Here is a 25,845-nt window from a genome sequence, read left to right on the forward strand (position 1 = left end):
CTTCCCATATGCGTATTTGCAATGTTTCAATTCCCTTTATACTACCAGTACTTCGTTGCTGCAGCGGATAGCGTATTTGATTTCCTTAGGAATAATTTGCCTGGCAATTCGGAATTTCTAAGGATTAAAAATGATTACCGAAGGCCTGGAGTTTTGTTTAGTGTTATGTGTTTAGTTTTTTTTTTAATCACGCTACAGTATTTAATTTTATCGTTATTATTATAATAAATGCACCGCCCATAAAAAGGCACGAAACTCAATATTTTGATGTTTGCTAATGCTATCCACTTTTGTTCCAACTTTTTTTCTTTATCTTGTTTTAGAATATATTATTATACAAATTAATTAAGTTTGAATCAATTCAAATTAATCGTAAAAAGTTAATAAATTAAGTTAAAAATAATCTAAACTTAAAATAACCGAACTTTTTAGAGATTACTTAACCTCGATATAAGAATTCAATTAAAATTTTTGAATGAATTGAAATTTAGAATAAATTGAACTCGAAACAATTCAAACATGATGGTGAATTTTTTAAAATCCAAATTAAACTTTTTCAATTCTAATTTGAGGCTTTTTGATCTTCAAGATAAGTATAAGCAAGTGGGTTTTGTATTCTCTTGAGCCCAATTTTTATTTTGAGATGAAATCTAATTGAAAACATACATAGTTTATTTTTTAAATAGAATAAGAGGGATATTTTGTCTTAAAGATAAGTAGGAAAGCAGCATCTCATCTATTCTTTAAATTGCTTTTGTATTATTCTTAAGCTAAGAGCTTAAAATTAAAATGGTATTTCAACCTACCTATCCACACTTTATGGTTATTTTTTTTAAAATTTTGGTACAACACTATATGGTTGAATTAGTTAAAGCCATATGTTATACCCATATTATTACTATTATATCAAAGGAATTATTACTGTTATGATAATAGTTTTTCGATTTACATTAATATTATTGTTAATGTAAGAATTTTTGAATTCGAGTGTACTAAAATATATTATTATCTTATTTATACGTTAAAAAAAGTTATAAGTAATTCTCTAAGTATTATATAAAATAAATATTTTTATTTAAAAAAATAACTTTTTTGAAAAATTAATAATATAGAAAATAAGTAATATCAATCAAAAAATGCTTTTTTGCTCCCAATTCCTACCACCAACCCCAACACCAACCAAAATCAAGGGTTAGGTAAGGGACAAACACCCATCCACCCAACTTCCTCTCTACTCCTTTAACTTCCCTTTTACATGTATCTAAATAATTATGATAAAAAGATTTGGTTTAGGTGATTGAATTGAAAATTAATTTATTTCGTAATGTGATTAATGGATTAAATTGAATAATTAAAAAAATAACAAAAATCAATGAAAAAATTTACTATATTTTAATTCATTTTTCCTATGAAAAATAAAATTTCATATTTTTTTCATTTTTGAAAATTTTCTTGATTTATATGTTTATATTATTTTAATAAACCACTCAATTCAAACAAATTCAGCCGAAGCAACTCCGGTTTTTTCAACCACGAAAGAAACCTACTGCCTACTAGACAATGAAACGGCGCTCTTCATTGTCGTTTCGCTCGTTCAAATCCCCTCAAAACACCGCCGTTTCCTTAACTGGAAAATGGCAAAGGACACACAGAGAATGCAACAGTGTAAACAACGCAAATAAATATTAGTGTAATAAAAACCACTTTTATTGTTCTTACACAGATCCAAGCTCCCAATCACAAAGCCGCCACCAATCAACTCACAAACTAAATAAACTAAAAAGAACAATGTATTCCTCATTGAATACTAACGGCAACGCTGCAGCCTTTGAAACAGGGCCGGTTTTGGGACGTTTCGCCGCCGTTTACAGTGAAGTCCAGAACAGTCGTATCGACCACGCTCTTCCTCTACCTTCCGTTCTTAGAAATCCTTTCAAAGTCGTCGAAGGTCCTCCTAGCTCCGCCGCCGGCAACCCTGGTTCGTCATTCTTCTTCTTTTTTGTTTACTTGCATGAAAAATGCAAGTAACGGTGAAGTCATTAGCTCAGTTTCACTGAACTGGAAACCTTGCTTTCATTTTTTGGCAGATGATGTTGCTCCAATAGGGTCGGAAGCGTGTAAATTATTGTACTAAAAAATCACACAAAGTTCAATTCCCAGGAAAGAGAGGTGGATCACTTGGATCTCTTAAATACCAAGTCTTTCCTTAGACAGAATATCCCTTCTATAGTAATTTAATAGCACAATTAAATACTACTATTATACCCTCAAATATTGAAAGAAAATAGGACAAGAAAGAACACAAGAGTTTTAACGAGGTTCGGTAAATTATACCTACGTCCTCGGGCACTAACACCAGATGATAACTTTACTATCTCCAAAATATTACAAACAAATAGAATTCCTTAAGAATTCTCAAATGGGAGAAGAGAGAAAACTAAGAGAGAAAGATTGGTTGGGATGATTGAAATGAGAAATGAGAAGGCCTATTTATAGTTGAGGTTCAAGGACCAAACAATAAATAGCCCATTATCTCAAGGACCAAAAAAAAATTATCCCATGCCACTTTTTCAAAGTCAACTTTAGGGTGCTAAACTTGCACCACTTTGTATTGTTTGCCATTAATGTTGTCTCCCATTAATGTTAACAATCTCCACCTTGAAGATTTGATTAGGATAATCACATCTTCACACACTTCCTTCAACTCCCCAAATTCGATAAAGTTATCTTTTGTAGTGCCTACAAATGCACTCTCGAGCGCCATACACCTGAAGGTGCTCAAATTCTCAGGATGTTAATCAAGTTCAAACAATGATTAAACTTGATTGTTGTTGCCACCTTGGTCATCATATCTGCGGGATTATCTGCTGTCGGAATCTTCTGAAGTAGAATTTTTCCTTTTTCAAAGACTTCCCGCACAAAGTGATATCTTACGTCGATATGCTTGGTTCTTGAATGATAGACTTGATTTTTCGCTAAATGAATAGCGCTCTGACTGTCACAATATAAACTTATGTGACTTTGAACAACTCCTAAGTCTTTCAACAATCCATTAAGCCAAATAGCCTCCTTAACAGCTTCTGTAACTGCTATATATTCTGCCTATGTAGTAGACACAGCTACTGTAGACTGTAAGGTAGACTTCCAACTTACTGGGGCTTTCGCAAGAGTAAACAGATACCCCGTAGTTGAACGACGTTTATCTAAATCACCAGCAAAGTCGGAATCAACATATCCAACTACAAACTGACCAAGTGCTTCATCCTGTTCAAAAATTAAACCAACATCTACGGTTTTTCGAAGATACTGTAGAATCCATTTCACAGCTTGCCAATGTCCTTTTCCAGGATCATGCATATACCTGCTCACAACTCCAACAGCTTGTGAAATGTCAGGCCTCGTACACACCATCGCATACATCAAACTCCCAACTGCATTAGCATATGGGACTTTCGCCATATATTCTCTTTCATCTTCAGTCTTCGGAGATAATTGAGCACTAAGTTTCAAATGAGAAGCAAGTGGGGTACTTACATGTTTTGTGTTTTCATTTACACCAAAACACTGTAATACCTTTTTCAGATATTGCTTCTGATTTAAACAGAGCTTGCCTCTCGGTCTATCTCTACTTATCTCCATGCCGAGAATCTTCTTGGCCTCACCTAGATCTTTCATCTCGAACTCTTGATTCAACTGAGCCTTCAGCTTATCTATCTCATTTTGGCTCTTCGAAGCGATTAACATATCATCAACATACAAGAGTAGATAAATGAAAGATCCGTCATGCAGCTTCTGCAAATATACACAATTGTCATATTTGCTTCTTGTGTACTTCTGCCTTCTCATAAAACTATCAAATCGCTTGTACCACTGCCTCGGGGATTGCTTCAATCCATATAGCGATTTGTTCAGCTTACAAACCCAATTTCTACCACCAGCATCTGTGTATCCTCCGGGCTGAGTCATATAGATCTCCTCTTCTAACTCACCATGCAAGAAAGCCGTCTTAACATCAAGTTGAGCTAGCTCCAAATTCAACTGTGCTACCAAGGCCAACAAAATTCTAATGGAGGAATGCTTCACAACAGGGGAAAATACATCATTGTAGTCAATTCCCTCCTTCTGAGCGTAGCCTTTAGCTACCAATCTTGTCTTGTAGCGAATATCCTTCTTGCTAGGAGATCCATCTTTCTTTGCGAATACCCACTTGCATCCGATTGCCCTTTTATCTTTCGGTAATTGCGCCAACTCCAAGTATTGTTCTTCCGGAGAGACTGCATTTCTTCATCCATGGCGCTTTTCCATTTATCACTTTCTAAGCTTTGCATTGCTTCTTGATAAATGATAGGAATATCATCAACAACGGGAAGGGCGTAGGCCACCATATCAGTAAATCGAGCAGGTTTACGAATTTCTCTCCGTGACCTTGCAACTGCAACTGGTTCTGGTGTACTTAGTGGTTCTTGGGTCAGAACCTCTTCAACCTCTAATTCCTCCATTGTGGCTGGAGAATTAGACTTATTAACTGGGCAAATCCCTATCTGCTCAAACTCCACCTGTTTTGGAGTACACTCCACCTGCTGTGGAGTATTGCTCGTCTGAATATCTTTATCTGCTACCTTTTTCAATGTGGCAGATTCATCAAAGGTAACATCTCTGCTACAGATCATTTTCTTTGTGCTTAAGCACCAAAGACGAAATCCCTTCACTCCAGAAGTGATTCCCATAAAGAGAGCTTTCTTTGCCCTCGGATCTAACTTTGACTCCTTCACATGGTAATATGCAGTGGTTCCAAACACATGTAAGGAATCATAATCTGTAGCTGATTTTCCAGACCATACCTCCATAGGAGTTTTTCTTTCTAATGCAGATGATGGCAAACGATTAACAAGATGGCCAGTGTATGTCACAGCCTCAGCCCAAAATTGCTTGCCCAACCCAGCATTGGACAACATACATCGAACTTTCTCCAGCAATGTTCGATTCATACGCTCTGCCAATCCATTCTGCTATGGTGTATCCCTAACTGTGAAGTGTCGAACAATACCATACTCTTGGCACACATCGAAGAACGGATCACTTTTATATTCCCCTCCATTGTCCGTCCTAAGCCGCTTGATTTTCTTGCCAGTCTGGTTTTCGATCATAGTTTTCCATTTAAGAAAAACTCTAAGCACTTCATCCTTAGTTCTCATGGTATACACCCAAACTCTTCTGGAAAAGTCATCAACAAAAGTAACAAAGTAGTGTTTTCCTCCCAATGAAGGTGTCTTGGAAGGCCCCCACACATCTGAGTGAACATATTCCAAAATACCTTTTGTATTATGGATAGCAGTACCGAATTTCACTCTCTTTTGCTTTCTCAGAACACAATGCTCGCAAAATTTTAATTTGTAAGCCTTTGCACCTTTCAACAATCCTTGCTTTGCCAGAATTTGCAAGGATTTTTCGCTGGCATGTCCCAACTTCATATGCCACAACTGCATTGAGTCCAATTCTTTGTTACCGGAAGCTGTAGCGACTGCTCCAATAACTGTACTACATTGGTAGTAATACAAGTTATTTTTCCTGATGCCCTTCAATATCACAAGTGCGCCAGATGTCACTTTCAAAATCCCATCTCTCATAGTAACAACTGAACCATTGGATTCCAAGGCTCCCAATGAGATGAGATTTTTCTTCAAACTGGGCACGTACCGAACATCAGTCAGAACTCTGGTTGATCCATCTTGATTCTTTAATTGGATTAAACCTATCCCAATAGTTTTACAGGCATTGTCATTGCCCATATAAACAACTCCTCCATTTAGTTCTACTAAATCAGAGAACCACTCCCGGTTAGGGGACATATGATAGGTACAACCTGAATCCAATATCCACTCATCTGAATGGAACGACGATGATGATGCAACCAGTGATAGTTCAGAGTCACTAGTATCATGCTTAGCAACACAAGCATCTACAGCAGCTTTTCTCTTATTCTTCAGCTTTGGACAATTTTTCTTCCAATGGCCTTTTCTCATGACAAAAAGCACATTCATCTTTCCCGAGTCTGGACTTTGACTTTGATCTCCCCTTTTGAGTTTTTTTTCGAGTGTATGAACGACCTCGGACTACTAAAGCTTCTGTATCTCTGATTGAGTTTTTCTGTTTGTCCTTCTTTCTCTGTTCATAACTGTATAAGGCCGCACAGACTTCGCTCAGAGATATATCACTCCTGTCATGAAGTAGAGTAGTTTCTAGGAACTCAAACTCCTCAGGAAGTGACCCCAACAGCATCAAAGCCAAATCTTCATCTTTGAATGTCTCATCCATATTCAGCAAATCAGTGACTAACTGATTAAATTTGGTGATGTGATCATTCATTGTGGTACTTGGGACGTATGTGAAGCGAAACAGTCTTTTCTTCAAGTGGAGCTTATTTTGACTGTTTTTCTTCAAAAATTTTTCTTCAAGTGCCACCCACAACTTATTTGCAGAAGTCTCCTTCGAAAAAGCATACCTCTGCTCTCGAGAAAGGCATGATCGAATTGTGCCACATGTCAACCGATTGATCGCCTTCCAATCTTTCTCCTGTACATCATCTGGTTTCTCTTCATCAATGGCAATGTCTAGACCCTGCTGAAAAAGGGCATCTAGAACCTCACTTTGCCACATACCAAAATGGCCCGTGCCATCAAAGATCTCCACGGCCAATCTTGCATTTGCAATTGTCGGTCTTGTCCACATGGACGATGTTAAAGCTCCTACACCGACCGTTTTCTCCATAATCTTTCAATATACCTAAGGAAATCTTTTCTGGTGTGGAAGATCAGTTTAAACTGCAACCACAGAGCATACTACGATTAACCTTCGGCTCTGATACCACTTGTTGCTCCAATAGGGTCGGAAGCGTGTAAATTATTGTACTAAAAAATCACACAAAGTTCAATTCCCAGGAAAGAGAGGTGGATCACTTGGATCTCTTAAATACCAAGTCTTTCCTTAGACAGAATATCCCTTCTATAGTAATTTAATAGCACAATTAAATACTACTATTATACCCTCAAATATTGAAAGAAAAATAGGACAAGAAAGAACACAAGAGTTTTAACGAGGTTCGGTAAATTATACCTACGTCCTCGGGCACTAACACCAGATGATAACTTTACTATCTCCAAAATATTACAAACAAATAGAATTCCTTAAGAATTCTCAAATGGGAGAAGAGAGAAAACTAAGAGAGAAAGATTGGTTGGGATGATTGAAATGAGAAATGAGAAGGCCTATTTATAGTTGAGGTTCAAGGACCAAACAATAAATAGCCCATTATCTCAAGGACCAAAAAAAAATTATCCCATGCCACTTTTTCAAAGTCAACTTTAGGGTGCTAAACTTGCACCACTTTGTATTGTTTGCCATTAATGTTGTCTCCCATTAATGTTAACAGATGAGATTGCGAAGCTGTTTCCGAATCTATTCGGACAACCGTCGGCAATGTTGGTGCCGAACGAAGTGGATTCTCTCCGATCCGATCTGAAGTTGAAGATCGGCGTCGTTTTGTCTGGAGGACAGGCACCTGGAGGTCACAATGTGATTTCTGGAATTTTCGGTTAGTACTTTTTTTCCTTTCAATTTCACTTTTCATTGCTTGTGTTTTTTGAAGTATTATTGCTATTTGTGATAATGGAAGTCAAACGCCGCCGTTTTGAACGACAGATTACTTGCAAGATCGCGCCAAAGGTAGCATTTTGTATGGATTTAGAGGAGGCCCTGCTGGGATCATGAAATGCAAATACATTGAATTGAATGCTGATTATATTTACCCTTACAGAAATCAGGTATCTTTTCTTAGTTTATACATGATGGATTCGGTTATAAAAATTGAAAAACCGTTTTAACCGATCGAACTTAGCAAAGACTGAACATATGTTGATTCATTGGTTAAATCAAATTAGATCGGATTTAAATTTTGATTTAAAAAATATTATTTATGTATATTTAAAAGATAAAAAGATTATATATATATTCAAAGCTAAAAATTTTTAAATTATCAAACATGGCTAAAAATAACAAGTTCATGTTATTACCAATGTTAGTCCTATGTTGTCTTATGCTTTCATGTATGTACATATACAACATGTCTGCTAAAGCAAAGATCACAACTGATTGTGTTTCTTTATTTATATTAACCAGGGTGGCTTTGATATGATCTGTAGTGGGAGAGACAAGATTGAAACTCCCGAGCAGGTAAGAGCCTTTCCATGATTCCTATAAGTTATTCGAGTTTTTTGTTATCAAGTAATGATGTCTGAGTAAAGCGGGTGTAACTTTCAGTTTAAGCAAGCTGAAGAAACAGCAGTGAAGCTCGACTTGGACGGGCTTGTGGTTATTGGTGGGGACGACTCGAACACGAACGCTTGCCTCCTTGCTGAAAACTTCAGGTACATATACCTCGATCCTGATCTCTTCGCTGGTGTAACATATACCTTATACCTTCTTTGCCTTTAGGGGTAAAAACTTGAAAACTCGAGTGATTGGGTGCCCAAAAACGATCGACGGTGATTTGAAATGCAAAGAGGTTCCAACAAGTTTCGGATTTGATACTGCCTGCAAGGTAAGGTTATATTTGCTTTCACATTACGTACTAATGTCTGGTTACCTTTGTATAGATATATGCAGAAATGATTGGCAACGTCATGATTGATGCACGGTCGACTGGAAAATATTATCACTGTAAGTGCTTCAAACGTACAAATTTCACGAACCTTTTGAAAAACGGTTCATACTTGTGTGTCTGTTCACTTACGCCACTAAACGCCTGTTTATTGTTTTTGTAGTTGTGCGGCTCATGGGACGTGCAGCTTCGCACATTACTTTGGAGAGTGCTTTGCAGACTCACCCTAACATTACCATTATCGGAGAAGAGGTATCGTTTTTTCCACCATCTTCCACTGCTTGTCGAGAATAAGTTTGATTCATTTCATTGGAGTATATCTTTTCGCAGGTTGCTGCCAAGAAGCAGACGCTTAAAAATGTTACGGACTACATGGTCGATGTCATTTGCAAACGTGCTGAACTCGGTTACAACTATGGTGTTATTCTCATACCCGAAGGTCTTATTGACTTTATTCCCGAGGTACTTTCGGTCTTCAGCTGGCCTATTGTCATAATGGTTTCATCATCCTGATATTTATCTGCTTTTACGTGCTTCCAGGTCCAGCAGCTTATCGCCGAACTAAACGAGATTCTGGCACATGATGTTGTCGATGAAGATGGGGTATGGAAAAAGAAACTTACCAACCAATCTCTAAAGCTTTTCGAGTTCTTACCTCAAGCAATTCAAGAACAATTGATGCTCGAAAGAGATCCTCATGGAAACGTTCAGGTATTACGATGTTCCTCAACCGATCTTTGTTTGCTGAAGTATTATTTGTTGGGTTTTCAACGTTTTTTTGGTCTGTTTTTTGTTACTGTTAGGTCGCTAAAATCGAAACGGAGAAAATGTTGATTCAAATGGTTGAAACAGAATTGGAGAAGAGGAAGCAAGAAGGATCTTATAAGGGCCATTTTAAAGGACAATCACACTTTTTTTGGTACATAATGCTAATGGCATCATAAGTAAGTTCAAACCTTGCCATAGAGAGTATTTTTCCTTATATGATTATTATATATATGCAGATATGAAGGAAGATGTGGTTTGCCAACTAACTTTGATGCCTCCTATTGCTATGCTTTGGGCTACGGCGCCGCAGCTCTCCTCCACAGTGGAAAAACTGGGTTGATATCATCGGTTCGTTTCCGCTTCTTAACTATTGTCCTTCTGCGTTGATATCGTTATTCAATTGTGTTTTTAAACTTGTGAACCAAGTATTTTGATTTTCTACGTTTGTAATGTTTGCAGGTGGGAAACTTGGGAGCCCCGGTTGAAGAATGGACGGTCGGAGGGACTGCTCTTACATCGTTAATGGATCCTTTAGTTAAAAATTTCAGCATTTTTACCGTTCAAAATTGGACATTGTATGTCATCATAATATACACATGGCATGCCATGTATTATTGTTTAATTATTCCGTCAACCACGTCAGTTGATAACCGTACAAATAGATGAAACTTTTAACAGAAATGACCAATATACTATTTGAACTAACATATATGAATTAATTTGCTTATTTTTTTAATAGAAGAAGGCAAAATGCAATATAACTCCTAGTATATGGACCTCTATAGTGCCTTTACCGCTAGTGAAGTGTTCGGAAACTGTAAATGGAAAACATAATGAACACGAGATCAATATGGTATAAATTATGCTCACAAGAGATAATATTTAAAGCATAGTTGCCCGATGGCCTAATCCACGAATGAGAGGAAAATCCACTAAATCCGAGGAGCTCTGAAACAAACCCAAAATTTTTGCTTTCCAGGAATACACTATATCTCGTTATCCCGGTGTTTTACCAATTCCTTCTCACATCCCTACAAAACCCATCTTCTATACAGAGATCACATACTCTATATTTATAGATACTATTACTTGATCATTAAGAAACTTTATTCTCTACAATTTATGACCTTTATTAAATAAACTTAAACACCAAGTAAACTTCAACCAATATAATTGTACCGTAACCCGAACTATTGAAATGTGTTTGCAGGTAAATTCAAGCCTGTTATCAAGAAGGCAATGGTAGAGCTTGAAGGTAACAATATAATTTTTGTTGTTTTTGTTCATTATGCTACTGGGTTCTTTTGTTGGACCAAATTGAAACAGAGGCAACAGTTAATTTATTTTCTTGTAAAAAATCATACAGGTGCTCCATTCAAGAAATTTGCTTCGGTGAGGGAGGATTGGGCACTTAAGAACTGCTACATTAGTCCTGGTAGGTTATGAATTTATTTTTAATGGTATAGCGGCTAAATTGATTCAAGTTACTTAGTCACATTCACTTTAATGTTTTTGATGAATTTTTGGTTACAGGTCCCATTCAATTTGTTGGACCATCTTCGAATGCTGTTAGCCACACTCTTCTCCTTGAACTTGGTGCTCCAGCTTAGAATTATTGATTTAAAATTTCTGCTTTCACATTAGCTGAGCATGAATGAGAGACATTTTACATTTTTTAAACATAATTTTGTTGAAGATTATTATTATTATTCTTATTATTATTTTGAGGTTTTTTAAGGATTAAATTAATAATACATGGATATTGATGGTCTAAGAACCGATTATACGTTGCATTTCCTTTTTTATTTTTATTTTATTATCATACCCGATTATACAAATCAGTAGATAATGTTTTGATTGACATGACTGGAATTGAGTGGAACAAATTGGTGAAGCAAGTTGATTGTCTAGAATAGTGCGTGCCTGTCGGAATGGTGCCAAATTAACAGGTTTGAACCTAATAAGCAGCATATCGGAAGGGAAACTAGGGTATGGGGGAAAATTAAAAAGGAGCTTTAAAGCGGTTAATTTTATTTAAGCGTTGAGCCGTTTAAATTTGAGGGTTCACTTAAATGTTACGTTTAAAAAATAGATTTGAATAAAATATTGAACTCTATTTAAAATAAGTGTTGTATGAACATGTCACATGTAGTTATTTAATTATTTTGTCAATTACGTTAATAAATAAAATTATAAAAATAATTAATTTATTTTTTAATCTAACAAATAAAAATATACTTATTTATTTTTTAAATAAAAAAAAATACAATTTAACTATTCAACACTTTCTCGACTTTATTTCAAAACCCAAACGGTCCTTTTTTATCTCCATTAACATATAACAAACAAACCGTTTAAAATCAAGTACCAAAAAGAAAAGACTGTTTAAAATCAACCAATTGTACATATATTTTTTTTATAATAACGTTGATTTGATGTTAAGTTCCTTTCTTTATTATATAATTATGTGGATAATAAGGTGATTCCGATGTGGGCCTTTAAAACCACTACTTGTCGATATAACCTTTTCTCCACTTGTTTTATTAGCTAAGACTAGAGACTTGGTGGAAAAAGTATATAAGGTATTCGCACGAGAGTCGACAGTCGTTAGGGAAATTTTTTAGAAGAATTATCAGAAGAGTTTAATGGTGTTTGTGTAGAGTTTCAGTCATGAAAAAAAGTTTTGGCGACTCTAAAAAACTAGGAAATTTAGGGTGTATTTACTCTTTTGTTTATCCGAGATTACTTGTTATTAGCCTTGTTGAAAGTATATACTGGTGACTTTATATTGAAATATTACAGCGAGGACTTGGAATATTTTTTTACTAAAGTCTTTTGGTTTGTACTCTTTACTTTAAACATGTTTTCTATGTAAAAATCATGTCTCATTTATTATCTTATTTTGTGGTTATTATGGTTGCTTTGATGTTGATTGAAGATATATTATAGTATCGCATTTATTGTAATTGCCGACTTATATTCATTTGGAGAGAAAGTACATTAGTAAATTTAGTTTCTTTACGTTAAAGCCTTTATTAGATGTGATGGAAGTATTTATCTTAAATAAAATTTAACATAATTTTATAATGTCTCACGTGATTGTGAATATAAATGTTCTTAATTGGGTGAACCTTTAAGTGAACCTGTCTATTTTAATCAAGTGATCGATCTTACTAGATATCCTGATGATGAGGTAAGATGAAATTTTTTTATTATATTAGTAAGTTAAAATTAAGTATGTTGATTGAGAAATAATATGCACATATATAAATTACCCCAATTGATTATTGAAATTTAAATTTTAACAAAGTCAAATATTAAATAATAAAATCAGTCCAAGTCCAAATATTCAAATTAAGTAAGTACATACTATTAATTAATACTAATTAATTCACCAACCTCCTTTAGTTACTAGAAAGGGAAAAAAAGGCAATCAAATAAAGTACAAACTCAAAGCTTAATCATTCCACTTTAATACTTCAAATTGGGGTTTTAACTTTGAACCCTTAATCCTCTTCTTTTAAGGCATTTGCCACCATGTGCTAAGAAAAGTGTGCTGATAAAAAGTGGGAACTTACTATCTTAATTTCTCTTTTTTATTTTACCTTTTAATATAATCTAATAATATCTGATTTTTTAATTTAATTTGTATAGTTAAAAGGTTGCTTCATTATCTATAGTTTTGTTATGATACTCGTTGGTTATTTGACTGGGTCCCGACTCATAGTTTACATGGTTCGTACTTTAATTTCGTACGTGAAGTGTTCGCGTTCTTTCATAAGCTTATACAATATAGATTTACACCAACATGCAAACGAACCCAACATAAAAACACGTATTAATATTAAAGTATGGTATGCATTGACGTACATAAAATTTACTTATAACGTCACATTCATAAACAATAACTGTTTTATATAAATAAAGAATTTAACTCTTTTAAAGTACACTTACACAAAAATATTTAATAATTTTAATACGTGTTAGATGATGATACTGACATTATAACAAAAATAAAATAAAAGTGATTTGATAGATATGAAGAAAAAAGAGAGGCTATCTTTATAATGATAATATTTTTTTGAAATATTTTAAGTTATTATTATAACTAATTTAGTAATTAATTGTCCGTAATTAGATTTTGTTATTATCTCACTTAACCTTATAATTTAATGATAATATAATAGCATTAATTACCCAGACTTAAAAGATAATTACAATAATCAATAAAAATGGTTGAAGGAGGAAGTGATGGTCAAATATATATATACTCCAATATGATTTTATGTATCTGTGTTTCAAATTACTTGAAAACTTCATTTACAGAACCTCCTCTCACCACCATTCCAGGTAGCAGCAGCTGTTTATTCCTTGTTCACTTTCTTTTAAAAATTTTAATCACAATTTCTTATCATGCAACTGTTGATGGAAATGACGTAAAGTGAACAAGAAAAAAAAGCTTTAGTTGCTTGAATGGATTAGCCTTACATTGCCTGTCCCGCCATAATCTCCCGCCAGTTCACCATCACCACCACCACCACCTTGGCTTCTCACTACATCAAACAACCAGTGACGTCTCTCTTTTAACCTTTTCCCTTTGCTCTTTTGTGATGGATTCCCATACCATATATATAATACAGACGAGTTTGTTGCTTTTAACCCTAAACGCTAAAAAACAATATCAACATGTCTAATGATTGATGGCATAAACCCTAACATCAACAACATAGTCTAGTCCAGAAAATCAATACACTCTGCGCCAACTTCATGCCAAGATGAAAGGAGCATAGCATATATATACACATAAACAGCTTTGCACCCAAAGTTTGATCTTTCTATGATTTCGTTCTTAATTTGAACAATACACCTGCATGCTTATATATTAACTAATTAAACAAACAATATCACGGAGTGGATTAGATTAAGAGTCGGATTATTGTGTTAACATTAATGGAAGACAATTAATAATGGTTGCCATTAACATTAATGGGAGACAATCAATAATGACAACCATCAACTTTGGAAAAGTGGCAAGGGATAATTTTTTTTTTGGTCCTTGAGATAATGGGCTATTTATTGTTTGGTCCTTGAACCTCAACTATAAATAGGCCTTCTCATTTCTCATTTCAATTCATCACAACCAATCTTTCTCTCTTAGTTTTCTTTTTCTCCCATTTGAGAATTCTTAAGGAATTCTATTTGTTTGTAATACTTTGAAGATAGTAAAGTTATCATCTGGTGTTAGTGCCCGAGGACGTAGGTATAATTTACTGAACCTCGTTAAAACTCTTGTGTTCTTTCTTGTCCTATTTTTCTTTCAATATTTGAGGGTATAATAGTAGTATTTAATTGTGCTATTAAATTACTATAGAAGGGATATTCTGTCTAAGGAAAGACTTGGTATTTAAGAGATCAATGTGATCCACCTCTCTTCCCTGGGAATTGAACTTTGTGTGATTTTTTAGTACAATAATTTACACGCTTCCGACCCTATTGGAACAACAAGTGGTATCAGAGCCGAAGGTTAATCGTAGTATGCTCTGTGGTTGCAGTTTAAACTGATCTTCCACATCAGAAAAGATTTCCTTAGGTATATTGAAAGATTATGGAGAAAACGGTCGGTGTAGGAGCTTCAACATCGTCCATGTGGACAAGACCGACAATTGCAAATGCAAGATTGGCAATGGAGATCTTTGATGGCACGGGCCATTTTGGTATGTGGCAAAGTGAGGTTCTAGATGCCCTTTTTCAGCAGGGTCTAGACATTGCCATTGATGAAGAGAAACCAGATGATGTACAGGAGAAAGATTGGAAGGCGATCAATCGGTTGGCATGTGGCACAATTCGATCATGCCTTTCTCGAGAGCAGAGGTATACTTTTTCAAAGGAGACTTCTGCAAATAAGTTGTGGGTGGCACTTGAAGAAATTTTTTTGAAGAAAAACAGTCAAAATAAGCTCCACTTGAAGAAAAGACTGTTTCGCTTCACATACGCCCCAAGTACCACAATGAATGATCACATCACCAAATTTAATTAGTTAGTCACTGATTTGCTGAATATGGATGAGACATTCAAAGATGAAGATTTGGCTTTGATGCTGTTGGGGTCACTTCCTGAGGAGTTTGAGTTCCTAGAAACTACTCTACTTCATGGCAGGAGTGATATATCTCTGAGCGAAGTCTGTGCGGCCTTATACAGTTATGAACAGAGAAAGAATGACAAACAGAAAAACTCAATCAGAGATACAGAAGCTTTAGTAGTCCGAGGTCGTTCTTACACTCGGAAGAAAACTCAAAAGGGGAGATCAAAGTCAAAGTCCAGACTCGGGAAAGATGAATGTGCTTTTTGTCATGAGAAAGGCCACTGGAAGAAAAATTGTCCAAAACTGAAGAATAAGGGAAAAGCTGCTGTAGATGCTTGTGTTGCAAAGCATGATACCAGTGACTCTGAACTATCACTGGTTGCATCATCATCGTCGTTCCATTCAGATGAGTGGATATTGGATTTGGGTTGTACCTATCATATGTCCCCTAACCGGGAGTGGTTCTCTGATTTAGTAGAACTAAATGGAGGAGTTGTTTATATGGGCAATGACAATGCCTGTAAAACTATTGGGATAGGTTCAATCCAATTAAAGAATAAAGATGGATCAACCAGAGTTCTGACTGATGTTCGGTACGTGCCCAGTTTGAAGAAAAATCTCATCTCATTGGGAGCCCTGGAATCCAATGGTTCAGTTGTTACTATGAGATATGGGGTTTTGAAAGTGACATCTGGCGCACTTGTGATATTGAAGGGCATCAGGAAAAATAACTTGTATTACTACCAAGGTAGTACAGTTATTGGAGCAGTCGCTGCAGCTTCCGGCAACAAAGAATTGGACTCAATACAGTTGTGGCATATGAAGTTGGGACATGCCAGCGAAAAATCCTTGCAAATTCTGGCAAAGCAAGGATTGTTGAAAGGTGCAAAGGCTTGCAAATTAAAATTTTGCGAGCATTGTGTTCTGAGAAAGCAAAAGAGAGTGAAATTCGGTACTGCTATCCATAATACAAAAGGTATTTTGGAATATGTTCACTCAGATGTGTGAGGGGCCTTCCAAGACACCTTCATTGGGAGGAAAACACTACTTTGTTACTTTTGTTGATGACTTTTCCAGAAGAGTTTGGGTGTATACCATGAGAACTAAGGATGAAGTGCTTAGAGTTTTTCTTAAATGGAAAACTATGATCGAAAACCAGACTGGCAAGAAAATCAAGCGGCTTAGGACGGACAATGGAGGGGAATATAAAAGTGATCCGTTCTTCGATGTGTGCCAAGAGTATGGTATTGTTCGACACTTCACAGTTAGGGATACACCACAGCAGAATGGATTGGCAGAGCGTATGAATCGAACATTGCTGGAGAAAGTTCAATGTATGTTGTCCAATGCTGGGTTGGGCAAGCAATTTTGGGCTGAGGCTGTGACATACGCTGGCCATATTGTTAATCGTTTGCCATCATCTACATTAGAAAGAAAAACTCCTATGGAGATATGGTCTGGAAAACCGGCTACAGATTATGATCCCTTACATGTGTTTGGATCCACTGCATATTACCATGTGAAAGAGTCAAAGTTAGATCCGAGGGCAAAGAAAGCTCTCTTTATGGGAATCACTTCTGGAGTGAAGGGATTTCGTCTTTGGTGCTTAAGCACAAAGAAAATGATCTGTAGCAGAGATGTTACCTTTGATGAATCTGCCACATTGAAAAAGGTAGCAGATAAAGATATTCAGACGAGCAATACTCTACAGCAGGTGGAGTGTACTCCAAAACAGGTGGAGTTTGAGCAGATGGGGATTTGCCCAGTTAATAAGTCTAATTCTCCAGCCACAATGGAGGAATTAGAGGTTGAAGAGGTTCTGACCCAAGAACCACTAAGTACACCAGAACCAGTTGCAGTTGTAAGGCCACGGAGAGAAATTCGTAAACCTACTCGATTTACTGATATGGTGGCCTACGCCATTCCGTTGTTGATGATATTCCTATCACTTATCAAGAAGCAATGCAAAGCTTAGAAAGTGATAAATGGAAAAGCGCCATGGATGAAGAAATGCAGTCTCTCCGGAAGAACAATACTTGGGAGTTGGCGCAATTACCGAAAGGTAAAAGGGCAATCGGATGCAAGTGGGTATTCGCAAAGAAAGATGGATCTCCTAGCAAGAAGGATATTTGCTACAAGGTAAGATTGGTAGCTAAAGGCTACGCTCAGAAGGAGGGAATTGACTACAATGATGTATTTTCCCCTGTTGTGAAGCATTCCTCCATTAGAATTTTGTTGGCCTTGGTAGCACAGTTGAATTTGGAGCTAGCTCAACTTGATGTTAAGACGGCTTTCTTACATGGTTAGTTAGAAGAGGAGATCCATATGACTCAGCCAGAAGGATACACAGATGCTGGTGGTAGAAATTGGGTTTGTAAGCTTAACAAATCGCTATATGGATTGAAGCAATCCCGAGGCAGTGGTACAAGCGATTTGATAACTTTATGAGAAGGCAGAAGTACACAAGAAGCAAATATGACAATTGTGTATATTTGCAGAAGCTGCATGACGGATCTTTCATTTATCTACTCTTGTATGTTGATGATATGTTAATCGCTTCGAAGAGCCAAAATGAGATAAATAAGCTAAAGGCTCAGTTGAATCAAGAGTTCGAGATGAAAGATCTAGGTGAGGCCAAGAAGATTCTCGGCATGGAAATAAGTAGAGATAGACCGAGAGGCAAGCTCTGTTTAAATCAGAAGCAATATCTGAAAAAGGTATTACAATGTTTTGGTGTAAATGAAAACACAAAACATGTAAGTACCCCACTTGCTTCTCATTTGAAACTTAGTGCTCAATTATCTCCGAAGACTGAATATGAAAGAGAATATATGGCGAAAGTCCCATATGCTAATGCAGTTGGGAGTTTGATGTATGCGATGGTGTGTACGAGGCCTGACATTTCACAAACTGTTGGAGTTGTGAGCAGGTATATGCATGATCCTGGAAAAGGACATTGGCAAGCTATGAAATGGATTCTACGGTATCTTCGAAAAACCGTAGATGTTGGTTTAATTTTTGAACAGCATGAAGCACTTGGTCAGTTTGTAGTTGGATATGTTGATTCCGACTTTGCTGGTGATTTAGATAAACGTCGTTCAACTACGGGGTATCTGTTTACTCTTGCGAAAGCCCCAGTGAGTTGGAAGTCTACCTTACAGTCTACAGTAGCTGTGTCTACTACAGAGGCAGAATATATGGCAGTTACAGAAGCTGTTAAGGAAGCTATTTGGCTTAATGGATTGTTGAAAGACTTAGGAGTTGTTCAAAGTCACATAAGTTTATATTGTGACAGTCAGAGCGCTATTCATTTAGCGAAAAATCAAGTCTATCATTCAAGAACCAAGCATATCGACGTAAGATATCACTTTGTGCGGGAAGTCTTTGAAAAAGGAAAAATTCTACTTCAGAAGATTCCGACAGCCGATAATCCCGCAGATATGATGACCAAGGTGGTAACAACAATCAAGTTTAATCATTGTTTGAACTTGATTAACATCTTGAGAATTTGAGCACCTTCAGGTGAATGGCGCTCGAGAGCGCATTTGTAGGCACTACAAAAGATAGCTTTATCGAATTTGGAGAGTTGAAGGAAGTGTGTGAAGATGTGATTATCCTAATCAAATCTTCAAGGTGGAGATTGTTAACATTAATGGAAGACAATTAATAATGGTTGCCATTAACATTAATGGGGAGACAATCAATAATGACAACCACCAACTTTGGAAAAGTGGCAAGGGATAAATTTTTTTTTTTGGTCCTTGAACCTCAACTATAAATAGGCCTTCTCATTTCTCATTTCAATTCATCCCAACCAATCTTTCTCTCTTAGTTTTCTTTTTCTCCCATTTGAGAATTCTTAAGGAATTCTATTTGTTTGTAATACTTTGAAGATAGTAAAGTTATCATCTGGTGTTAGTGCCCGAGGACGTAGGTATAATTTACCGAACCTCGTTAAAACTCTTGTGTTCTTTCTTGTCCTATTTTTCTTTCAATATTTGAGGGTATAATAGTAGTATTTAATTGTGCTATTAAATTACTATAGAAGGGATATTCTGTCTAAGGAAAGACTTGGTATTTAAGAGATCCATGTGATCCATCTCTCTTCCCTGGGAATTGAACTTTGTGCGATTTTTTAGTACAATAATTTACACGCTTCCGACCCTATTGGAACAACATATTATTTATCTCTTTTAGTAAAAAAAATTTAATCTATATACATTAGATTAAATAGTAAATTAATTATTTTATTAAAAAATATTTTTATTTTTATTATTAAAAATTAATTTATTTATATCAAAATAAATTACAAGTGACACTGTACGTGTAACTATATAATTATTCTATAAATCAAACAAATTTTTAACGATAAAAATTAATTAATTTAAAAATAACTAATTCACTTTTTAATCTTTATTGAAGGATTTATGATAATAATAATAAAAACTATCGAATGAACCATTCAAGCATATCCTACTGGTGAAAGTACCATTCCAGCTTAACCACGATTATTTTCGAGGTTAAAACTAATGCAAGGCAGCCATTGCAGAACATAACTAAGCAAGCAGTGACAGAAAGTGGTAGTGTTAGAAAATAATTAGGTTTGGTGGGATTTTTATCATAGGGAGACAATTTGTTGTAACTTGATTGAAGCCGTATCCTATGGTGTCCTAATCCCTAACACACACTCATAGTTTACAGCCAGACCTAGAGTGAGAAAGTACTCAGAGCCTTTAATGTTAGAGAGAGATTATATATTCGAAGTGTCCCACTAGCTTTACCAGCTTTTTTTTTTTTTACAGTTGAAGTCCTTCACTTCTTTCTAGGTTAAATAATTGCGGATTAGATGCTATGACTGTGACTAACAATGAGTGTAAATAGGTAATTGAATTTTGTCCATTTTGTTCATCAATCCCTTATTCTTCACTTTACTTGCTGAAAATGCTTTTACATCAACTCACTTATCTCGCCTGTTACCCAACCATGAACAAAATTCTGGTTTTTTGTTTAATCATTTTACAAGTTAGGAGTAAATATTTGCATATATACAAATATTATTAAAATCCAGTAAAAAAATTATTATTTGACTTTTAAATTTGATAATTATTTTTATATTAAATTTAAATTTAGTAATTATTTTAAATTTATTCAAAAATATTTATTTTAATATTTTTAATATATTTAATATTTATATTTTTTAAATTTAATTTTATATAAAATGATATTCAAATTTTAAATTTTTTAAAATTAAATTTAAACAAAATTTTAAATTTAGATTTTAAATCAAATTAAATCTTAAAATTTTATTTCGGTCCGACCTAGTCGGTGGTTACATAAGTTTTAGTCATATATTATAATAAAAAAATAAACTAACATTGCCTACACCTCACTAAAATATACTTCACCAAAAATCAATACTTCCTGCACGCCCTGCACGTGCAGCCGCATGTGGTCACTTTACAACCTAGACAAAGAAGCCAACGAAGTCAAGACCCTAATAACTCTTTAAGCACCCATGTGACGGACTCGCACTCTTTCAGCGATATATCATCTCACTGTAATTCGGATAAAATTTTAATTTTTTATAGTTTATATTTTTATAATTTTTAAAAAATTAAATTAAATTTTTATAATTTTAAGATATTAAAGTATAATTTTATCTTTACTAATTTAAAATTTGTAAAAAATCTCAATAGCCTAAATAACAATTTTATATTTTAGAAAGAATCGAAACCCTGTCAACCCCTAAATTTGCCCCAAAATCTCACCAAATGAGAGAGGGGATTTTATATACCGATCATACAAACACCATCCACTTCTTACATTTAGAATTTTTTTGGATAAATTAATGCATTTATTTATAATTTATTTATAGTTAATATAAAAAATAATAACACTAAAATTAAATACTGTAACGTTAAATAAAAAAATTAAGACCCTTAATTAATTCTCTCACCAACAACTTCTTCACGATCTTGCAAATCTCTTTGTAGGACTCCATTTATTAAGTAAATCATTTTCAAGTCTAGCCTTGTCATTAGTATCAACAAATATATAATTTCTATCAGCCATATAAAAATTGAAGTCAAAGATCTCATTATAATAGAATATCGTGAGATTATTTTAAATTAACAATTAAAATAAAAAAATATTAATTTACAGTTGATCATATAATTTATAATTTGTATCGAAAAATATAAGTTTACCTTTTATTAATTCATCAAGAGAAAATTAACGTATTCAATGATCAATTTATAGTCAATTCAACAAGAGAACATTAACGTATTCAATAATCAATCTAGTATATTTCATACTAGTGGTATAATTTTTTCAATTTCTAACGTTACTTAATAAAAAATGAGTTAACTATAATAAAAACATTACCATAAATTTCGCAAATAACACACATTCTAAAATTATGATATGTGAGGTAAACGGGTAGTAGGGTTTGAACCTTGAAGTAACATAACATAAATGCTAAAGTTGAATGAGTGGACCGATTGATAATGATAAACCCTAAAACCCAGTGTATGAACGAAAACTAAAGATCAGCACAGTACGTACAGATATATATTCGGATTTGTTTGCTCTTCTTCCCCTTGATTTGATCGTTCCTTTCTTTTTCTAAAACAACAAAAATAAAATCCCCTCTCTTCTTTTTCTTTAATACTTTGCCAGTAATGGCAGCCATCACTGGCAGTAACTGCAGCAAAAGAAGGTGAGAGGTTTTTTTTTCCTTCATCGGGAAGGTAAAAGCTTTAGCATATATATCCCTACGGCACTGTCAACATTGAACTTCAAAAACACTGCTATCTTGTGTTTCATGGTGCAAAAATGACTAGAAATATAAATCACCCACGTTTCACAGTTGGCTGGGTTTTGTAGCATAAATCTCGTGGAGAATTTTAGAGATATGGTTTAGTACCCTAAGTGAAGAACAACTAGGAAAAGATAAGACAGTGAGAGAGAAAGAGAAAGAGATAATGGAAGGTGGTTCCAATAGCACTTCTTGCATGTTGGCTTTTGGACACAACAATAATACTTGTAATGGACCATGTCATGTGTCTATGATGCCATCCATGTCTTCCCATCATCATCATATGGACTCGAATAATCCTTTATTTCTTCCTTTACCTCCCACCAACAATCAAGACCCGAACCATAATAGCACCAGTGGTTCACCCTCTATGATCCTCAACAATACAGGGTGTTATTTCATGGAGAACAATAATAATGATGATGATGGCAGCTCTTCTTCTTCTATGAAAGCCAAGATCATGTCTCACCCTCATTATCACCGTCTGTTGGCCGCTTATGTCAATTGTCAAAAGGTGAAACCTAAAAAAAGAACCAAAACATGTTTATAACCTTTGTTTCTTGTCATGTATCATTTAGTTTTTTGTAATAAAAAAATCTGCAGGTTGGAGCACCGACCGAAGTGGTGGCGAGATTGGAAGAAGCATGCGCGACTGCTGCCACCGTGGGGGGTACTAGTGGCACCAGTTACATAGGTGAAGATCCAGCACTTGATCAGTTCATGGAAGCTTACTGTGAGATGCTGATTAAATATGAACAAGAGCTGTCTAAACCATTCAAGGAAGCCATGGTTTTCCTCCAAAGGATCGAGTGTCAATTCAAAGCCCTCACGGTCTCATCTTCAAATTCTGGTGATAATACTCCTCCAAAGTTAAAAACTCTCTACCATATGCATATCTGGGTTTCTTTGGACATGTTTAGCTGCAGTGATGATAACAAAATATTGTAAATGGTTTAGAGGAGATTGTTCCTAGGGCACTGCTCAAGTTTTTGTTTTTTTTAAATTTGAGATTGAACAAAATTCGTAAGAAATTAGGGTTTGATCAAACTAGGGTTAATATAGTGAAAAGTTAGTATTTGTAAGGGATATATTATATATGTGAATTAGAACCCTAAATTTAGTTGGTTCAATCAGTCGGGTTTTATTTTAACATGAGAAAATTGATCGGACCAATTTTAATTTAAAAAATGATCAAATCAAATTGATTTTGATTTGGTCGATTTTTCGATTAACTGACTTTGAGTTAGAGTTAGATTTAGGGTTATTAGGTTTGGTTTATATCAATATATATTTATTATATTTAAAATAATATAATGAAAGTCCGTGAAAACCAATAATTAATTGAATAAACTAATTAAATCAAGATCAAAACCGACCAATCAGTTTTACCCGATTAAACCGAAATCAAAAAAATCGAAAGGGTAAGCCTTTTCAGTTAAAACCAAAAATTGTTCTTACCTACTTAAATTTGTGACAAGGGTCTTGCAAAGTTGTAAAGGTTCATAGGATAAAGGCTGATGCTGGTAAGAGCATATATGCCACCAACAGCATAAATAAGTGGTGGTTAAGTTCCTTGATGGCATACCAAACCCCTGGGTTTCAACCCTATTCTTGTCATCCTTCCCACCAATTTGTAATATGTACCTATAAAATAGAATATATATACACCTCTTTGTGATGCTTCTCAAAGCATTTGATCATCTGTCCGTTACAGTTGCCATGAGGAGTGAAACTCATTAGCAGATTATATGTGTTTGAATGTTTTTTTTATTTTTATTTTTATTTTTATTTTATTGTCGCTGCTTGGCTTTGAGTTACTTGTTAGTAGTAATACATACACTAGCATCTCTATTGTAGACATTTGCAGTTCTTTTTGTTTCTTGCCGCTCATGTTCACGCTTCATTCAGACTTCAACTTACATTATTTAGCCCTTGCTACTTTATGATTGGTTTATATATCAAACAGGGTGCTCTCTTCATGTTAGCTACAAAAGTTATATATATATATATGAGCTTAAGCTATAATACTAATGTTTCTCCAATGTACTCTTCCATATTGATGTTGTTCTTAACTTAGTGAGGCCATAGTTGCTGTTAATGTTGTATCATATGAGGAGATCCTCATATGAATATGAACTTTTTTAGTTAATGGAAGGTTTAATTGAAGTAGACCCTTTTACCAAGAGATTGTATTTTGCTCCTCCTCAAAAAATGGAAAAATTACTCTCTGTACATTAAATCAAATAGTAAAAAGAATTTATCAATTTTTTGAGTAATGGAGCGAAATGTAATCAAACTTTTAGTATAAAGGTCTCCATGGTACTTTTACCATATCTTTTAGTATAAGGGTCTCCATCGTACTTTTACCATATCTACATGTTCATGTGAGAAGCTTTACTAATTTTATTATGCATTTCAGCTTATGGTACTGAAACTTTTGAAAGGAATGGATCATCTGAAGAAGAAACTGATGTAAACAACAAAAGTTTCATCGATCCCCTCGCGGAAGATCGAGAACTTAAAGATAAACTTTTACAGAGATACAGCGGATATTTAGGCAGCTTAAAGCAAGAGTTTATGAAGAAAAGGAAGAAAGGTAAGCTACCTAAGGAAGCCAGGCAACAATTATTGGATTGGTGGACTAGACATTACAAATGGCCCTATCCTTCGGTAAGTATGACGTTCGACAACTTAATAGTGCCATCAACAGCTTATATCATCAACTTAAAATGACCGAAACTCGATCCGCAGGAGTCGCAAAAGCTTGCCCTGGCGGAATCAACCGGTTTGGATCAGAAACAAATCAACAACTGGTTCATTAACCAAAGGAAAAGGCATTGGAAACCATCTGAAGATATGCAGTTTGTGGTAATGGATGGTACACATAATCCACACTATTTTATGGATAATGTTTTAGGCAATGCATTTCCAATGGATCTTAACCCTACATATCTCTAAAAGATGAATTATATATGGGAAGGAAATTTTAAAAATTGCATTTTATATGCAGACCTATTCATATTTATGCCATGTTATTTATATGCATGTACATGTTGTAAGCAACTTTTGAGGCTATAGTATTGCCACTTTTTTATGTAGTTTGATCTAGGATATGGAGATCATTGTTAGTTTTTGTGTTTTCTTCTAATAATTGTTATTACACATGGTTTTAAAATAATATCAGTTGCTATCAAACAACAACATGTGAATACTCTGCAACGGCAGTTTTTTTTTGGTAAAATTGCCATTGAGGTCCTTGGAGTAGTTGGATTATATTTTGCTCTCTATATATAAAATTGGGTAAATTAGTTTTTGCTTCTTAATTTTTTGTTAAAAATTCAATTTATTTTTATGCAAGTGTTGATGTTGTAGATAGTAATTAGACAATGACATGTATTTTATGTTAATTTGGATGAACTAATTTAACTAAAATAGATGAAATTTTTAATAAAAAGAAATAAATGTTATTTTAATAAATGTTATTTTCAATAAGAGAGTAATATGTCATCATTTAATAATAAA

At 34.7% G+C, this 25,845-nt stretch overlaps 1 protein-coding gene and 1 pseudogene across 1 annotated transcript; both read left to right on the top strand.

The window, feature by feature from the left end:
* Positions 1 to 1,649: 1,649 nt before the first annotated feature.
* On the top strand, positions 1,650 to 11,217 carry LOC107924909 (pyrophosphate--fructose 6-phosphate 1-phosphotransferase subunit beta-like; annotated as a pseudogene).
* A 10,838-nt stretch (positions 11,218 to 22,055) lies between these two features.
* LOC107924993 (homeobox protein SBH1) lies at positions 22,056 to 25,456 on the top strand. The gene is made up of 4 exons (XM_016855566.2): positions 22,056 to 22,837; positions 22,927 to 23,173; positions 24,743 to 24,993; positions 25,075 to 25,456. The coding sequence occupies exons 1-4, from the start codon at positions 22,490 to 22,492 to the stop codon at positions 25,279 to 25,281; spliced, it is 1,053 nt and encodes a 350-aa protein (XP_016711055.1). The 5' UTR covers positions 22,056 to 22,489; the 3' UTR covers positions 25,282 to 25,456.
* The last annotated feature ends 389 nt before the right edge of the window (positions 25,457 to 25,845 follow it).

Source organism: Gossypium hirsutum, chromosome A10 (assembly GCF_007990345.1).
Source record: "Gossypium hirsutum isolate 1008001.06 chromosome A10, Gossypium_hirsutum_v2.1, whole genome shotgun sequence".
Classification (NCBI taxonomy): domain Eukaryota; kingdom Viridiplantae; phylum Streptophyta; class Magnoliopsida; order Malvales; family Malvaceae; genus Gossypium; species Gossypium hirsutum.

What these genes read in the sequence shown, in the direction of transcription:
- LOC107924993 (XM_016855566.2), top strand. Translation starts at nt 22,490, where the DNA reads ATGGAAGGTGGTTCCAATAGCACTTCTTGCATGTTGGCTTTTGGACAC. An exon ending in GGTCTCATCTTCAAATTCTG is followed by an intron (nt 23,174 to 24,742) that starts GTGATAATACTC and finishes TATGCATTTCAG; the next exon opens with CTTATGGTACTGAAACTTTT. An exon ending in ACAAATGGCCCTATCCTTCG is followed by an intron (nt 24,994 to 25,074) that starts GTAAGTATGACG and finishes CTCGATCCGCAG; the next exon opens with GAGTCGCAAAAGCTTGCCCT.